General features: G+C 43.8%; 1 protein-coding gene across 8 annotated transcripts in view; it reads left to right on the forward strand.

The window, feature by feature from the left end:
- DTNB (dystrobrevin beta) overlaps positions 1 to 18936 on the forward strand; it is a 1143128-nt gene that overhangs the window by 1004757 nt on the left and 119435 nt on the right. For 4 of the 8 annotated variants that reach the window (XM_078650028.1, XM_078650032.1, XM_078650033.1 and 1 more), the window contains 2 exons: positions 12321 to 12417; positions 17269 to 17289. The exons of 1 other annotated variant lie outside the window; for it this stretch is intronic. In XM_078650028.1, coding sequence (XP_078506154.1) covers positions 12321 to 12417; positions 17269 to 17289 — 118 coding nt within the window. The remainder of the gene's footprint in view (positions 1 to 12320; positions 12418 to 17268; positions 17290 to 18936) is intronic. 3 more of the 8 variants (XM_078650030.1, XM_078650034.1, XM_078650031.1) reach the window with 1 other exon arrangement.

The following is an 18936-nucleotide window of genomic DNA, read 5'->3' on the forward strand; positions in this document are numbered from 1 at the left end:
TAAGGGGACCGCGGCCAAGATCTTTTTCAGAGTTAAGAGCTGATTTGAGAGAATGGGACGGGTCCATAGTATCTCCGAGTAACAGGACAAGAACGGAACCAGAGTGGGAAAGCAGGGGTAACGGGACTGTATCTCATTGTGGGGCCAGCGAAAGCAGTCAGGGCCGGGAAGGCCAAAGTCAAGAGAATAGAGGGGATGCAGGTCCTACAAATCAGAGAGAACAGTCGGAACAAAATACTAGGATTGTAGAATGTGAGGAAATGTCCCGTCTTTGGGGGAACGGAGGAGATGAGGCGGTACGGAATTTTCAGAATAGGTTTAGGTGCCTTCATCATACGCTTGGGGAAGACGTTCAACATTGGAGAAAGGAGAACAGCGATAGGTCCCGCCACGCCTCGAATACTCAGGAAGCACAGGGAAGTAGGGAAGAAAGAGGGAGTAAGAGAACCTCTTATCTTCAATCCCGTGAAACTAGCCAGGATGGAGAGAGAGAGGCTGGGAGGCATGAAGGAGTGTTTCACCACCCACCCCGAGAAGACGGAAAGGCATGGGACTTAGAGAGATGGGAACAGGGGAGGACTCCCTATAATTCACCAATACCTAAACGTAGATCTCGGAGCTGGGATGGGAGAGATGCGGATGGAGGAGCTAAATTGAGTGTCTTGAAAGCTGAAATAAAGGCAAAAAGGCTTGATGTTACCAGTTTAAAGTCAGATGTAGATGAGATAATAGATGGAACATTGCCTTTGGAGAGGATAGAATTGTATGAACAGGATGAGTTATTGTTCATGGCAAAGGATATTACTAGGAAAGCTAGAGCGGTTCATGAAAAACTGACCGAATTGGCAGACAAGTATGCCGTGGGTTTGTCTAGGACAAGGGCATTACAGAGTAACCACAGATTACAGTACGCAGACCAAGATCTAGACGAGAAGAGAACTGCTGGATTAAAAACACACATAAGAGAGCTGGTAACAGGGATAAGAGTGTGGAGAGAACTGGATAAATGGGAAGAAAGGTGGTCGAAAAAGGGCACAGTTAGGCGAAGTACAAATGTGATGACCCCTGAGGGAAGGGTAATGCAGATGGAGGCATTCCCTTTGCGAGAAATATCAAATGGAAATTATGTACATGTGCCCTGGAGTAGAGGAGACTTAGCCGCATTTACCAACTCATTCCCGAAGTTGCGGGACAACCCAGTCGAGTGGTATAAGCAGGTAGAGAGGTTTGTTAAAATTTCGAAAGTATTGTGGATAGATTTGAACACGTTGTTTGACATCGTGGTCCCATCTGATCTGTGGACCCCTTGTAAGACTAGTGTCGAATGGCCAAATGCTGAACCATTGAGAGATGTTCGAACTAATGGACCAGCTGAGATAGTCATGCGAAAGTATGAAAGGGTAATAGCATGGCTGAAAGATAAGGTACCACCACAGGATATAGATTGGGTAAAAATAGACCGAACAAGGCAGGAACCCAAGGAGACAGTTCACGAGTTTTATGAAAGATTATTGAAAACATTCAAGCAATACAGTGGACTAGATGTAATGGATCCCAAAGACATAGGGCAGTTCGTGTCAAAGTTTGTATTGGGGTTGAGACCTGATATTTGTTTGATGATACAGCAACATTTAATCTGTTGGCAGAACAAACCACTAGATGAGATTTTACGATATGCGAGGTACTGCAGTGACGAGATAGATTCTAAAGCCAAGAATCTAAAGGAGAAATTGATGGTGGTGCAAATGCAGTCCGCTGGGAAGGGTGGCCAGCAGAAGCAGGGGATGGGACGAAAACCAAATGGTCAGAACAAAGATAATGAAGAAGGGCAGAGACCTAGGATAGACTTTGCCACTTTAAAGAAAACGACAAAGTGTCATCTGTGTCATCAGGTGGGGCATTGGCGACGCGAGTGTCCCTTTAACCCTGAAAACGGAGAGCAAGAAGGAGAAGAGCAGGTCCAAGAAGACCCAGTGCAAAAAGTGACAGTCCCAAGTAGTAAGGTGGCCAAAGGGGGGACTTCGGCTCCACGGGCCCAATTCCCACAGCCACCGAAGATAGCAGCTGGAGGAAAGGTCTTTAAACAAATGCCTCTGTTTATCGAGGAAGAAAAATGTTATTACATTGATCCTTTGACAGGACAACGGGTGAGCAGTGAAGAGGACTGTACCCTCGGGGCAGTTCTAGAAGTGGATCAGAGAGGGCCATTTGTTGAGGCAGAAGTGGCAGGGTGTCCCACTACGTTCTTAGTGGACACTGGGGCTACTCGTTCGACTCTGAGATCAGCGGTAGTTCCAGACTTGCCAATGTCAGGGGAAACAATTCAAGTGGTAGGAGTCGCAAATAAAAGAATGACTAGTCCCTTGACAGAACCAGTGTCTGTGAAAATTGGAAACCACATGAACGAACATCAGTTTGTGGTTTGTGACTCGAGTCCGGTATGTCTGTTAGGTAGGGATTTGTTATGCAAATTGAATTGCACCATATACTGCACCCCACAAGGAGTGGAGGTACAGACTACCGACGATGATGCTACCTTTAAGGTGGCCAATTCAAAATTCTGTGTAGAACTATATCCTACTCTGACTGTAGAAGATCTTCCACAAGACTTAAGAGATGTAGTGGCGTCAGAGGTGTGGGATTTCACAGGAGAAGATATAGGATTGATTAAAGGGGTAGAACCGGTAAAAATTCTGGTAAAGCCAAATGTTGAGTTTCCAAGAACGCCTCAATACAAATTGTCCCAGGAAACGATTGCAGGAATAAAGCCTGTGATCGAGTCAATGATACAGCAGGGAATACTGAAGGAAATCGTGGGCAGTCCTTGTAACTCCCCGATTATGGGTTTGCAGAAACCTAGTGGGAAGTTTAGGATAGTTCAGGATTTACGAAAGATTAACAACATAGTCGTTTCATGTTGTCCCGTGGTACCGAATCCATCAGTGATATTGTTTCAAATACCATGTCAAGCAGAATGGTTCACAGTGATAGATCTTTGCCAGGCTTTCTTTTCAATCCCATTGGATGAAGAGAGCAGGTACCTTTTTGCGTTTAAAATGGAAGATCGCGTTTTAACATGGTGTCGAATTCCACAAGGATTCACAGACAGTCCATCCATCTTTAATCAGTTGTTGAAAAAGAATCTTGAGAATCTAGTACTGCCACAGAACTCGGTTCTGGTACAGTACATAGATGACCTACTTGTTGCGTCAGAAACAGAGGAAGCTTGTAAAGTAGATTCAATTGCCTTACTGAATCATTTAGCTGAAAATGGACATAAGGTATCTCTGAGCAAGTTACAGTATTGCCTGACAGAAGTACAGTATCTAGGGCACAGGTTAGAAAAAGGGAAACGTAAGGTGTCCCCAGAGAGGATTGAGGCGATAATGAAAATGAATGCGCCTACAACACAGAGAGAAGTTAGAATGTTCCTAGGAATGGTGGGTTACTGCCGACAGTGGATAGTTAACTTTTCACTGAAAGCAAAGCCCTTACAGAAACTGACGCACAAGGAGGTGAGTGATCCGGTACCATGGGATGAAGAATGTCTGGTGGCGTTTTTACAGCTGAGAGACGACTTATGTCGTGCTCCGGCTCTGGGAATGCCAGATTATGAAAAGTCGTTTTCACTCTATTGCTGTGAGAGAGAGGGATGTGCTTTGTCAGTCTTGGCACAGACCCACGGTAATGCCCGTAGACCAGTTGCATATTTTTCGGCTACATTAGATCCAGTAGCCGCAGCGTTGCCCGGATGTCTCAAATCCGTTGCTGCAACGGGTGTCAGCATTGAAAGGAGCGAAAGTATTGTAATGGGACATCCAGTAGTGGTGTATGTACCACATTCAGTTGAATTGTTAATGACCAGGACGAAGACGCAGCATCTGACCAATAGCAGGCTCACGCGTTATGAGCAAGTTATACTTGCCGCAGAAAACGTGACTCTCAGGAGATGCTCTGTCTTGAATCCTGCTACTTTGATGCCATTACCTACTGTAATAGAAGGCGAAGGATGTGAAGACCACGATTGCCTTGATGTGACTGAACTATGCACGAAACCCAGACCAGATATTGTGGATGAGCCATTGTCTGACCCCGATGAAATTTACTTTGTTGATGGCTCATGTTTAAGGGACGATACTGGTCGGTTGAGAGCAGCTTATGCTGTTTGTACCATTACTGGAGTTGTGGAAGCCGCTTGCCTGGAAGGAGTACATTCCGCACAGGTAGCAGAGATTATTGCCCTAACTCGTGCCTGCATAGCAGGAAATGGAAAGAGAGTCACCATCTACACGGACAGCCAATATGGTTTCGGTGTGGTTCATGATTTCGGGCAGTTGTGGTCTCAGAGGGGTTACATGACCTCTTCTGGTTCGCCCATTCGAAATGGAGAATTTGTGAGATTGCTGATAGAAGCATTACAAGGTCCTGTTGATATTGCAGTGGTGAAGTGTGTAGCTCATACTAAGAATACAGATTTTGTGTCACAAGGTAATAGATATGCTGATGAAGTCGCACGCTATTGTGCGGAACAAAGTTATTCTTTCTCAAAGGTGGAAATAGAAGGTGCAGAAGAAAAGACTGAATTAAGTATGATGTTAGAAACTGTAGACACTTGGGAGGATTTAAGAATAATGCAGGAGAACGCACCTGAAAAAGAGAAAAAGGCATGGGAAATAGCAGGCTGTGTGCGAAGTGAAATGGATTTTTGGGTTTCAGCAGATGGGAGAGCTGTGTTACCTGAAGAATTAGCTAATCCCATGGCGAGAGAAATACATGGTCCAGTACATCTAGGAAGGGATGCTATGATGAGAGTTTTTAGGCAGACTTGGTATTGCCCGAAATTCAGAATAGCAGCAGAATCAGTATGTAAGCGATGTGTTACCTGCCAACAACTGAACGTAGGCAAACGAACACCAGTCACACTGAGTCACATTGGGAGGTCAGGGGGGCCTTTCAATAGAATGCAACTAGACTTCATCGAAATGCCAAGAGTCAATCGCCTTCGGTATGTGTTGGTGATTGTATGCGTATTTTCCAGATGGGTTGAGGCGTACCCTACACGTAGGTGCGATACACTCACAGTGGCTAAATTGCTGCTCAGGGAGTTGATACCGCGCTTCGGGGTGCCTGCCTCTTTGGAATCGGACAGAGGAAAACATTTTAACAGCGAAATAGTGAAGATGTTGTGCTCCACGCTGAATATCGATCAAAAGCTGCATTGTAGTTATCGACCAGAGGCTTCAGGAATTGTGGAACAAGTGAATGGCACTTTGAAGAATAGATTGGCTAAAGTAGTGGCATCCACATCTTTGAGTTGGCCAGATGCTCTTCCATTGGTGCTCATGAGCATGCGCAGCACACCTGATAGGAGGACAGGTCTCTCTCCTCACGAGATCCTGATGGGGAGGGCCATGAGACTTCCTACAGTTCCAACTACTGCTCTATTGAATATTACAGATGATCTGATCTTGGATTATTGTAAAGGACTGTCTGACGCCATCCATTCTGTGTCCCTTCAGGTGCATGCGGCTGAAGTTCCAACAGCGAGGAACCTGTGTCATGACCTGAACCCAGGGGACTGGGTCCTGGTTAAAAAACACGTCCGGAAGAACTGCCTAGATGTTCGCTGGCGTGGGCCCTTTCAGGTAATCCTGATCACGAACACCGCGGTGAAGTGCGGGGGGCTGCCAAATTGGATTCATGCATCCCATACTAGAAGAGTTCCAGCACCTCTAGAAGGAACAGCTCCCATCCCAGACGAAAGCCCGGAAGTGGAAGAAGAGTCGCAAGAAGGGATTGAGGCAGCTGAGGGGGTGTCGGAAGAAGTTGGGAACGCATCGGATTCAGAAGAAGAGCGAAGGCAGGACGGCAGTGAGACAGAAGACGCAACTGAAGGAGAGAGCAGAAGTGAATACGACTCAGACTCAGATCCGTATCGGAGCGATCAAGAACCAAGTGGGAGGACAAGGAATAGGAGAATAAGGCTTGGAGCTGCCACTTGGCCAACAAGAAGAAGAAGGCTAAGTTTGAGGTCGGCCCAAGAAGAAACACTTACTCCTATATCCGAAGACTCAGATCCAGAAGAAGATATCCAGGATCAAGCCGAGGAGGGTCTTAGAAGGTCAAGTAGAGTGCGAGTGCCTAGCAGAAGATACTCTACTCCCGACTGGACCTACCTTGTTGCAGATGTCTGGGAGACACAGAACAGGGAGGATCAGGGAAGTGGAACTGATCAGAACTGACCCGATCATCACAGTGCAAATAAAGTTTCTACTGCCAGGAGCGGAGACCGAAAGGTTGCTGACACTCAACATCGTTCATCCTGCTCTCCTGAGTGGAATAAGAAAATTGCTTTTAGAGACAGTTGAGTTTCCAGTTTGCTGTTCACGATATCCAATATTGGAGGGAACTCTTCTTCGTTTGGAAATGCTTGAACGAGTAGTAGAATTGCTAGGAGTGCTTATTGTTGTGGACTAAAACCATACTACGAATGTCTTCAAAGGGGTGCAGATCTGGAAAAGTGAAGAAAGTGATCTTGATTAGAACGGACCCCTTTGTAATTGTGGATATAGAACTGATAGTACCAGGATTGGAAATTGAAAAAACGCTAACTCTCAATTTCGTCCGTCCACTTGTCTTGAGCGAAATAAGGAGAATAATCCTAGAAAAGGTTGACTTTCCATGGTGTGGTACGAATTGTCCAGAACCTGAGGGAATGATACTTCGGATGGACATTTATGAAGAAGTAGTGTCACTCCTTGAGTCATACATAACTTCAGACGAAAATAAGACTTTTGAAAAGAAATTGTGAATTGTTGCAAGATAACCTAGCGCCGAGTGGAAGAAGAAAAGTGATAGGGGTTTCATTTTAGTGGATGGAGAAGGGCTAGGGTTGTCTATTTTCTACTGGACTTTGAACTGTTTTGCGGAAACAAATTGTCAAGCTTCCAAGTGTTCCAAGAAAGACATTGCAAGAGAGAAAGACTTTGTTTGAAAAGAAGAGGAAGTGAATGCTAGAAGAAAGAAAACTACACTGTTTGAAAACATGGAGGCTGGCAACCCGAACCGCAGGGCAAAATGTATAGCTGTTACATTTTTAGGAGTAGTGGTTTCTCTTATAATTTTAGTGGTAACTGTTTCATTCCTAGCGGGACACGAAGGGGATGGAACCACAGTAAAGGAGGATAGGGGAGTGTCAACACCGAGAACTACCACAGTTAAGGAGAAGGGAAACATCAATGAGAAAGACAAAGCGTTGTTAGATGCAGAAGTAAAAAGGTTACACATGGATGAATCACAGGGGAATTACAAGTCAAATGCTTATGCTAAGTTGCTTTATGAATATGTTGATGCCATGGAGGTAAAGGACTGCTATGTATGTATGCAGTTACCAATTTCGGTGGAGGAGGGTATCAAATACCATCATCTCCCGTTGACATATGGGATAACGTGCAGTTTATTGTTAAGTATGTTTTATGGACGAGACGGATTTGAGTATTACTTCTCGAATTTCGACTCGACATTGCCAGAGGTTCCGAATTTCAAGCATTTGAACAAATGGGACTACTACAAAAGCGAAGACAGGTTACACAAATGGTTTATTCCATGGAGAACGTTAGATACTTCACATGCTCGAAACAACAATCTGACTTGTCAAATATCAGAAGTTGAGAAAAAGTTTATAGCTCAGGTAGATACTAGATACAGAAAGCAGAAGGCATTGAAGGCATCAGGACAAGGAGAAACAGATTGGACCAAGGAGGAAAGGGCACAACAACGAAAAGGTAGTATTGGTCCAATTGCTTTAGATAAGGAGAAACGGGGGAAACTGTGCATTCACAGGAGTTACTCCTACTATGAAAACGTTTATGTAGGACAAGTCAATTGCGAACATGCTTTTCAATTGGAGTACTACTCTAAGAACTTCATGAAAGGGATGCAAGCAATACCAAATGTATATTTTGTATGTGGAAGATATGCCTATGTGAAGTTACCAGATAATTGGTACGGATCATGCTATCTGGCTGTTGTCTTCCCTAAAATATATCATGTTGAGAATTTAGACACGCCTAAGAAAGAAATATCAACTAGATGGAAGCGAGGGCTGGGTGCAGCAGAAGTAATCGGAGATGTAATAGGTGCTGCATTCCCTTTCTTAGGATTGATAATGAATGACATTAAGATCAGGAGGTTAGCTACAGTCGTAGATAGACTGTCTGCCAGTACTGCAAGATCCTTGATGCTGATAGAGGGAGAGATGCAATCGATTAGGGCAATGGTTCTTCAGAACCGACTTGCTTTAGATGTTCTGTTAGCAAAAGAGGGAGGAGTCTGTAGGGCCTTGAAGGTCCAGGAATGTTGTACTTACATTCCAGACAATTCAAAGCCTCTAGAGAAGTATATACAAAACATCACTGCCATACACTACGAAATTGAGGACCTGGCAAAGGTAAATGTGTGGGAAAAAGTAGGCCATGGAATGGGTAAAGTTGGAAGTTGGTTTGCCAACTTAGGAAAGGGTATCGTTTGGTACATATTGAAACCCATCATCATAGTAGTGATTTGTGTAATCACTTTGTGGGGATTGGTGCGTTTGTATCAATGGTATAGAGCAAATGGGTTACAGAGAGCTATGAAGAAACAGGAAGAAGAGTTGACAGCGATGCAGGACACCCAATATAAGAGTCTGAAAGCATTAGAGAGTATGAAAAGAAGTGGTACTGTCCTGACTTCACTTTAAAGGTTCTACATTTTTAGTGTCATGGTGATGATGACCCCTGAAGGTCATCAAAGGGGGGACTGAGAGAGCACAAGTTTGGAAAAAAATGTATAAGTACGCCATATTTACAAGCACGTAGTTAGTTAACATGTACTTTGCACCAGAGTGTTTATATTTAGAAGTGAAATACACAGAGTGTCTTATATTTAGAAGTGAAATACACAGAGTGTCTTATATTCAGTGGTGAAATGCATAGAATGTTTAAAGTAGAGTAACGATAATCATAACTGTGTGAGACTAATGTAGAAATGTTTGGGATGAATATGAAAACCTCATGTTCTCATGTTAAAGGAATAATGTAAGAGTTGAATGTAACTCTAAAAACCCAGTATTTTGTGTAGGCCTCATGGCAATTCACAAGCAAATCTAAACGTGCTGCTAAAATAATGTGAGACAAGGTTGACATGGTTCTTTCAAAATGTACGATTGAACTTAGGGTTAAAAGTATATGCTTTATAGATGTGTTATTTTAGAAACGTATGCTAGTTAAGAATGTTTGCTGTTTAAATCAAGTTAACGTTTTAAGAGTGCAGGAACCTGCTGCATGTAAATCAAGTAGGCCAGAGCCGATAATGTCATGTAGTTCCAATCGTCATGTGCTCGTTAGAGGAGAGGTCGTGAGGTGTCCAGTATGAAGCTCTGAGAGTGTTTTATGGCCTAAGATATGGTGAAGTCTGGAATTTGAGGCCCACTGCAGGAAGAGCTGTATGCAGGTGCGAGGGTCCTAATCAGCTCGAATGAAAGGGACTTTGTTCAGTGGCGCCTTGCGCAGGCCTGTAGGAGTTTCCAGGAATTTCAGGGGGTATCAGCGCACTGAAGAAGAAGCCCGGGAACCAAGGTCAACTTTAACGAGGGTCTTCAAGAGTACCATCATGGAGTTTGCCGCGGAAAGATGTACCACGTGAGGGGCGTCCCAAGGGGCGTTTCTATTGGAAATGTGATTTGGTATTAGGGAAAGTGACCCGGGAGGAGAGCAGAGCAGATGATTTTGGGAGCCTAAGGAAGCGGATGGGTAGGCAGATAGGCTGATCAGGAGAGACCCATTATCAGAGAAGAGACAAAGAGAAGTGCGTGATCTTCTTAGGAAATCACCACGGCTGACACCTAGAGGGTTAAGATCTTGCTAAGTAGGGATGTCATTTAGTATAGTGTAGGGACAGACTAACTTTAATTTTCTTTTCTGTAATGACTTTGAGGTTGCAACTTGTATCCATTTTAGCAACCCTGATGGTATTCGAACTTGTACTTATTATTTTGTTCTTCAGACTCAGACTATTCAAGAAGTTCATGTTCATAGTGATTCCGATATACCTGTTGAATCTCATTTTGAGAAGTTTGTATCTTCAGTTATCTTTGACTTTATATTAAATCTTTAAAACTTAATTTTGGTCAGTGGTCATTTAGAGTGGTGTAAGTTCTTAAATTGATTGTTTACCTCGAGATTACCTTTTACTCAAGACAGGTACCAACGATTCAGTCGACAGGAAGAAGGGATTTGGCAAGATAATTAGTAACCAGTAATCCCGCGTTAGCATTCCCGAAGTGCCTTGAATGTTCAGGCGTTTAATAGTTATACCATTTTGATGGTAAATCTATTATTTCTAATTACATACACTCCACAGATTAAGTACTTACAGGAGTGCTAAAATAAAAAACAACCATGGAGGTGAGGAATCAAACATTTGCAGAGACGTGCACATGAGTAATGTGCACTTAAACCGAAATTTGCCTAGAAAAAATAGTTTGGGAGTCTACGAGTTTCTTTTATGTTGTGCCTGCACTGACGAGCAAAGTTACTTTGGTACTTTGGTGTGTAACTATGATAGGTTGCAGGGCTTTTAGAGGACCTATTTTGGAGAGCGAAATGATCTTGAAATTGTTCCTCAACAGATCAACTTTTGACACCATGGTTTCGTTTCATTGGTAATGGAAATATACCCTTGTTACAATAGAAATGTACCTTCCAGCAGTAGTAGCGTTAAAGTAATGCTCTAACTCTGACGTCAAATGTTAAACCTTTGTGCGAGGAATGGCCCCACAATCGAATGTCACTGTAAAGCTATAAGGAATGATCGCCAGAGATGGTTTGCTGGGATATTGATTGTGAGAACTGTTTGTCATCCTTCAATGATCTTTGTGTAGAAATGTACTAAAACCTGCTATTTTCACTTTGAAGTTGTTAGTCTGCCTCGCCTGGCTTTCTTATCTTCTTTTGTGGGTAAATCTGTAAATTATAATAACAAATGTTAGGAGGGTCGTGCATTGAGTCATACCGTGTAGGAAGAAATGGATTACTAGAATAATTGTTGCGATAGCTTTACATATAGGTAGATATTTTCTGTCTTAACCTCATCTATTTTATGAATAATTAAAAATATTTTTAGTACATTGGTGCATTTGACAATCTGTTTAATAGAATGAAAACCGAGTGTTGTAGTTGAGGTAGTCCTTTCCTCTATTAATTGTCCTATTAAACAGGCAATCCTTGGTAGGTACCACAGAAACCTCTCAAGTCGTGGCCCTGTTCACTGGCTGTGGCAGCCTGTGGAATCACAGTGTGGGTGTCTGTCACTAGAACAGTCTCACCACTTACAGATGATGTGCTGCAGTGTGATAGATTCTAGCAGATTGTTTCCTCTGGACCCCTCTACGTGCAGATTAACCCCTCCGCTGCGCTGAACGTTCCGCGCAGGTACGGAACGTTCTATGGTGCGGGCGGGGCCGGAACGTTCAGCGGACGTGCGCAGTACTACCGAGGTAGTGCACGCGACGTCCGCTGAACGTGGCCAGCACTGTAGGGGTTAAGGATCACTTCCAGCTGTTGGCGCTCTGCCCGCGGCCGCCGGTGTAGGGCAGTGAGTGGCTCGCCCCCTGTCCATACTCCACCCAGCTTGTTCCGTTCCTCTCTCTTGTATACGGTGCCTCTAATCATGACTCGTCTGTCCTGGTGCTCTGACACTATATTTGCTATGGTTCGCTCTCCAGCGATATGTACTCTGTTTAACCTCGCTGAATTCAATTTTATTCATGTACATGATGCTCGGATATGGTGCAATCCTGTAACCTTGCTATGTAATTTGTTCAATAAAGGATTTTGGAAATAAAAAAAATAAATAAATTAAGGATCACTTCCAGGGTCAGTGCATAAGCTCGCCGTTTCATTTCGATTTTTGAGTTTCAAAGGCATCTGGTGGATGTAACTGGTGGGAAACATCCTTTACAACAAAACTTTCACCACCCAGGTATTACAACGCAAGTCATTACAACGAGGTGCGCTGGATGGCGCTGTAGGGTAGGGAATAGTTTAATTTACTATCCAAAACCTTCCCTACTATCCACGGGGACTGGAGTTGGAATAGTAAATTAAACTATTCACTATCCAGCGCCCCACAACGCAAGTCGTTGTAACGACTTGCGTTGAAAAACCTGCGTTGTAAAGGCATGCGTGGAAAAAGCACGCGTTGTAACGACATACATCCACTGGTGGGAAACATCCTGGTGGGACATACATCCGTAACTGGTCCCTCTGTGTGCTCCACAGGCAGAGGAAGGACGAGCTGGAGCACAGGATGTCTGCGCTGCAGGAGAGCAGGCGCGAGCTCATGGTGCAGCTGGAGGGGCTGATGAAGCTGCTGAAGGTCAGAATTACTATTTCATTTCAACATTACTCTTGATGGCTGTCTCTCTGGCAGTTTTTTGTGTTTCTGATTTTAACCCTCAAGATTACCCCACCCTCCACTTGTCATGTATACGTGACACCAATGTAACTTTCTGTCCACCATCTGATAGAAAACAAACTGTTAATGCAGCTGACCCCGTGGCCTGGATTATTCTTGCTTTGTAACTTGCCTCAGAGAATCACACACAAGTAGGTTTTCCAGGGGGGAAAGGTTTTGCCTTTCGAAGTGCCATTTCGTTTCTTGTAGCTTTTTCTAAAATGTCTTGGCTGTTCTCATGCAAAGAGCAGAATTTAGACCCATACACACAATAGCACAATTTTATACAGAAAAATAAGTCGTTGTTGCTATGCACAATGCTACTTTATACAGGATCCAAATGCATATCTAATTCTAATGATTACACAGGCGGTTTGGTGCTGGCATTGTTATAATATATAAAGACTGCTGGCAAGTTTCACATTTATGTGCTCTCAATAAGAATAACCCTGAAGCTCCTCCCCACCCCCACCACAGGAAGCAGAGACCTTGTGAACTGACTGAACTCATTGTCCAGTCAGTACTACTTTATAAGAACATTCTCTTTTTTGGGATTTTAATTCACATGTTCATAAAGAGCATGATCTCTCCGTGCAACAATTTTGTCTCGGTCTAGAAGCAAACAGCTTAGTGGGTATGCACACCCACAAGATGGAACACACTTTACATCACAGATGAAGTAAGGAGGAAACATTGGAAATTGGTGAAAACTTAGCAGTACCCATGGACCAGGTCTTTGCTATAGTGAGAGCTACGTATGATCAATTAAAATAGTCCCCTAATACGAATGACTTTGAACAGTGCTACAGTTGTGAGCACATCTGATTCAACCACAATAGTGACCAAACTTTGCAGGATCATAGTAGCCACCACCCAGGTGTACATCACAAATTAAACTACACTTACCTATATATATTTTCTTTCACAATGTTGTGGTTGTCAATATTTTGAATCCCAGGATATGTTATGATAGAACACCGACCACCCTAAAACATAAGACAGTTACATACAGCAATGTTTAGAAAAACGTTATAAATATAAAAACCTCCATGTGACTAATGAAATAACAGCCACAGCAACAAGTGCCCACTGGCATAAAAGAAATAGTAACAGCTATAAATCTCCCAAACGTGAATTATCATTGAAAGTGCAGCTTTAAATGTGGTTTGTCATTCATTTTTTTCCAAACATCAGCATACCACTCTCTAATTACACAATTTTCTAGCAAATACGCCCTTTTTATTTTTAGTAAAAACACTCCAAGAACATCTTGTATTTTTCACACTCTATATGACAGAGTGGGGCTTGAAAAATGACAAATCGCCATGTGACTCTAAATAGAGAGTAGAGACAGGTGATTACATTTCAAGTCCTGTAGAATGTCAGTGTGAAGTCTGGAGATGTACACCACTGCCTTCTTCAATGTCGTTAGACCTTCTGAATTACATGTTGTGCTGGGCTGCACCTCAGGGAGCTACTTCCAGGGTGCTGGCGAGCTACTAGCAGCTCCCGAGCTACCCTGTTGGAGACCCCTGCCATGGACAGACCACCTCCTAATACATTTTGCCTGGGATTTAAATGAAGTTAAATGACTGATTCAGAAGACATAATGGGTTCCAATTATTTTGGGAAGATCCATTGAGAGCCTTGAGACAGCATTTAACTGACTGCCTGAGTTTGTCTCTGCCGCCAGTGCATGAAAGCGTTTTCAGAGTACTACAAATCCCCAAATACATGTTTCACAGATGATTTGAGGGAAAGTCTGAACCTTTTAAGACAATAGATAGGAGGTGGAGGCCATCATATGAGCCTAATGCTGCATTGAAATACAAGGACCAGCGTAAATCACGTAAAAATGTACCTTTTACTTCTAAGTCATCCTACTTGTGCAATACCATCCTTGGCTCAGGTAACCTAATTCGTGAACTGTGTGAGCGAGTAAAATCATTTGTGTCTCCTTCATGAAGCTTTTATCTGCCTCAACCTTCACAATAGTTTGTGACAAGATTTCCACTTTTGTTTACATCCAAAATTAAGACTATTACATTATTCTGTGGACTCTGCTCCCACCTGAGATTGTAGAACCCCAGAAGATGCGAATTATATTCGCTATTGCCACTCAGGAAGTTTTATCGGTCAGTTTTGAATTAGTTATTAGTCAGGCTTGCCAGGTGACCTTTATCATGTCTCCTTTCTAGTCATGTGTCCAGCCTTTACCTCCTTTACTTAACAATATCAAAATCTATCCTTACTTCCTGACTTTTTCCCAAAAGAACTGAAAAATGAGTGGTTAGTTTTCTTCTGAAAGAAGAATCTTGCCTCAGAGTTCGTTGAGATTTAGAGAGCAAAAGCACTCCTTCCAACCTTGAGCAGTGTAGCAGAAATAATGTAGCCAAACAACTTGTGGGACACCTCGAAGAATCGAACTGGCTGGCTGTACAGGGGGCACATCGAGTTCACGGGGGCAGAGGTAGAAAAACCAACTAAGGCAAACTCTTGACCAAAGAGGCTCAGCAGCCTTGTTGTTTGCTTGATTTATTCACAGTGGTTGAGACCATTGATCATGGAATCTTACTACGCAGACTTAAGTAACCCGGCAAAAATGACACTTCTACAATGCTTTTCCTCCTTAAAACTGGTGGCACCCCAATAGCAGCCCTTCCATCATTTTGGTCAGGTGTGCAAGAAGTAGTATGTGGAGTGGCTCAAGGATTTACCTTCTCATCCATGCTGTTTAACATCAATATGAACACAAGGATATGATTGACGGAGGATCGATGAAACTTTTCAGACTCTCACCCCCCATTAACAGATCTGGGTTGAATCCATCATCGTTCCTGTGACTGGGGGTGAGTATCTGAAAAGTTTCAGTGCTCCGTACATTATCTCCTTGTTTGCTTTGAGAACTAAGGATAAGGACTTTTGATCAGATAATCAATTTTTTATATGTTATGTATCCAAAAGGCATGAGCAGTTACAAACTGTACACTTTTGTAGTGAATTATTCTACATTCATCTGTGTTGTGCATTTTATAAGAGTGTGTCCAAAGTATCAACTACCACAGTATCATGAAGGGTGTGTGTGTGTGTATTTAAAGTACATATTTACTATTTTCAACTCCATCCCCATAGCTTCACGATATGCGTCATCAAAGTATGTAGCTGTGGAGCTAAGTACAGCAAAGCTATACTTACCTCCATATATTTATCACCACAGTATTGTGGTGTTTTGCTGTAATGTTTTAGTGTCATGTCATTCAATGGCATCCTGGTAGTCGGTCTGCCTTGGGTCTTTTTCTGTCTAGCTTTTGCTGTTCTTTTGATCTATCACCTTCCTTCAGACCATGTAGCATCTGCAGCAGTGCTCCCACTTGTAGCCAAGACATTGCGTCCTTGGTCGTATGTAGTAGCTACCCCACATAACTGCTGCAGGGTTTCAGCCATCAGACAGGGTACTGAGCACCCTACCTGCCAAGTGAAGTAGCAAGGTATCTTCTACCAGGACCATCACTTGTGGAGGTCACCCTCACTGGCCCTAGGCAAGGGTTGTATGACAGAGGCACGCATGACTGAACCACGTTTGCATCTACAACGCTGTCTCAACCACGAATGTGTCTTAACCACGCATGTTTTTACCATGCATGTCTTTACCATGCATGTCTTTACCACACAAATTCATTGTAAAGGCATGATTGGTAAAGGGATATCTAGGGTATAGATCATCACTACCTCAACTCCCCTCCCTGCCCTAAAATCCTATCTCCCTACCTCGCCACCCCAGCCCTGAGGCCTAAAACCTGCCCAGCCCTTAAAACTACCCTTTCCCTTCCCCCTGCCCTGAGGCCTAAAACCCTGCTCCCCTTTTTTTTTAAACTATACTGACCCCCCCAAACCTAGCCCTTAAAACTACCCCGACCCCCCCCCCAACCCCAGACCTCCCTGACCCCTAAAAACCACCCCTCCCCCAAACCTGGCCCAGCCCCACTTACCTGTCTGCGTCCTGAGCTTCCTGTTCGAATGCTTCCTCTTCCTCTCCCCGCCCATCTGGACACTAGACCGCTATCTGCCTTAACAACACATTTAACCATGCATATGCGTGGTTAAGGCTAGCGTGGTTACACTTGCGGGGAAGCGGCACGCATGGCTCAGCCTGAGTTGTAAAGGCCGTTTCCCCTAGGTAAGTAGTGACCACAAGGAGGGTGAATGTACCAGACCCAAAAGATTTCTTTCCCCAGGTCCCTGATGGCGTGCTCTAGCTGGACCCCGTTATCACATGGGCTCTTTCTTCTCTTTAGTGCCATCTCTTGAACACTGAGCGATGGATAGACCACAAAATTGGCAAGAGCGCATGTGTGCATAAGGACGAGAGTGGGGGGCTGTCACCATTAAGGTTATTTTAATCTGTTTACTTACTGCATTATTGGGGATTGTTTCTCAGTACATGGTGATGAACTATTCATCGTGATATGGAAGTTGTATCGATGTTGATGATTGGGATCTGTGCGATGTTAGTACTTTGGGCCTCTCAGGGCAGAGACGCAACCGAATCCCAGGCTTATCCATAAATGTTGCTCAGTTACCTTAGAATTGTGATTTACCTGTGCTTCCTCCCTCACAGGACACATAATCACGGTTTCTTGTTATCCTCTCGGGGTGCTGTTGTGTCTTCTCGACATTGCATTTAATGGTTCACCTCTGTACGCGTGTCGCTGATCTGAATGATTAACCTGGCGTGTTTGTCTTTTTGGGTGTTTCTGTTGCCGCCTTCTGTAGGAAGAAGAACAAAAGCAGGCAGTAAGTTGGTTTTAGTCTGCAGTTATTGAAGCTACGCATGCATGACCAAGCATGACCAAACATGACCACAGCACGCCCTCATCCGTGCTTCTTGCGTCCAGCTAGCTTGTGCTTTACTTTATTCTTGGCTGCTCGGTGTTTCTCCCGTTCCTGTGTGCCTGGTCTCACTTCTCACGAGCTGTACATGTCATCCCCTACTGCTCCTTGGAGCATCTGTGTCCGTAATCAAGCCATACCACATTACACCTCGAGGGCTGCTGCATAACCCCGCACCTTCCTTTTTGTGCATGGCTTTGACACGTGGCCCCTGGCACGTCCATGGACTGCTCTTGAGAGCATGCTTTTTGTGTTCTACACGTTTAATATGGTTCCTCTTTGAAAGTTGGTTCACCGGCAGTGCACCCTCGTTGTTCCTCGTGTGATTGGCCTCCTTTCGTTTTCCCGCCAGCGCTTCCCTTCATATTAATATTCATCGCTCCCTTACAGCTTTTTTCACAGGCTTGTTCGTGACCTGCAATTGAACTCGGCAGCTTTTTATCTCCACCACGCTTTGTGTCTGGCGTCTTGCAGAAATGTATTTTTCTGTCTCATTTTCTAAACATTTGTCAAATTTTTTCTCTTTTTTTCGTTTTATCATTTACACTTGTGTATTTATCATTTATTTGAAGCCAACACCTTGCTCCGACCTACTCTTAACTCCCCCGCTAAAATGTAAACATTTCTGTTCTTACTTCGAATATTATCACACTAGGAGTCATTACCTCACGGTCATTACAATGGGAGTGCCTTTCCATCGCATTTTATTACATCTGGAGTACCTTTACTTTACAGCTACATTGGTATGTGTGTGTATCTATTGCCCAGTGGCATTCGCCAGTGGGTAGTTATAGTTAAGAGTGGACCTTGTTTCCATAGGAAACTAATGTGTTGGTTTGCTTATAACTTGAGCACCGCTTGAACAATCTTCATGAAACTGGAAAACAAAATGTTCTTCCATTTCAGCTCCTTCCTGGAAAGTTTTAGGGTGATCCATCAAGCAGGGGCTGAGAAAAAGGGGGGTGGGGGTTCCCCATTAGCTTTTCCATAGGAAAATTAGACACAGCTACAACCCACACTGCTGAAATGAATTACACTAGACTTGACAGAATGCTAGCTCTAGCTCCAGAATTTGCCTTTTGTAATTTGGAGTAAATTTGTTCAGTAGTTTTTTAAGACTCAAAAACGTTATATACCCTCCTCCCATAGGACTGGTGCGCCGTCCCAACCCACGCCCGGGGTGCATTTAAAAAAAACATTGTTTAGCTTATATTTGTAGGGGATCTGCAATAAAAATAAAAAACACGGGCTCTATGGGCGCATTAAAAAGGAAATCCTGGGGTGGTCCAGAGCCTGGGTGGAACACAAACTCCTGTTATTTGCGGGCAATCAGCCACCTTGAATGAGCATCTTGGAGGCCCAGGCGGCTCCGTCCCCCAAAGCCAATATATAAAGTAGGGGAAGATGCATGCACAACCCCCTCCCTGAGCCTCATGTATGGCCCTGGGATACCATTCCTGGCTCTTGTACGGTGTCCCCGGGACCCAACCCCCTGGACACAGTGCTTTCACTACCTGCAAGGTTGCAATCAGGGAAGTTTAAATTGCTCCT

The sequence above is a fragment of the Lissotriton helveticus genome, chromosome 6 (genome assembly GCF_964261635.1).
Source record: "Lissotriton helveticus chromosome 6, aLisHel1.1, whole genome shotgun sequence".
In the NCBI taxonomy this organism is placed as follows: Eukaryota; Metazoa; Chordata; class Amphibia; order Caudata; family Salamandridae; genus Lissotriton; species Lissotriton helveticus.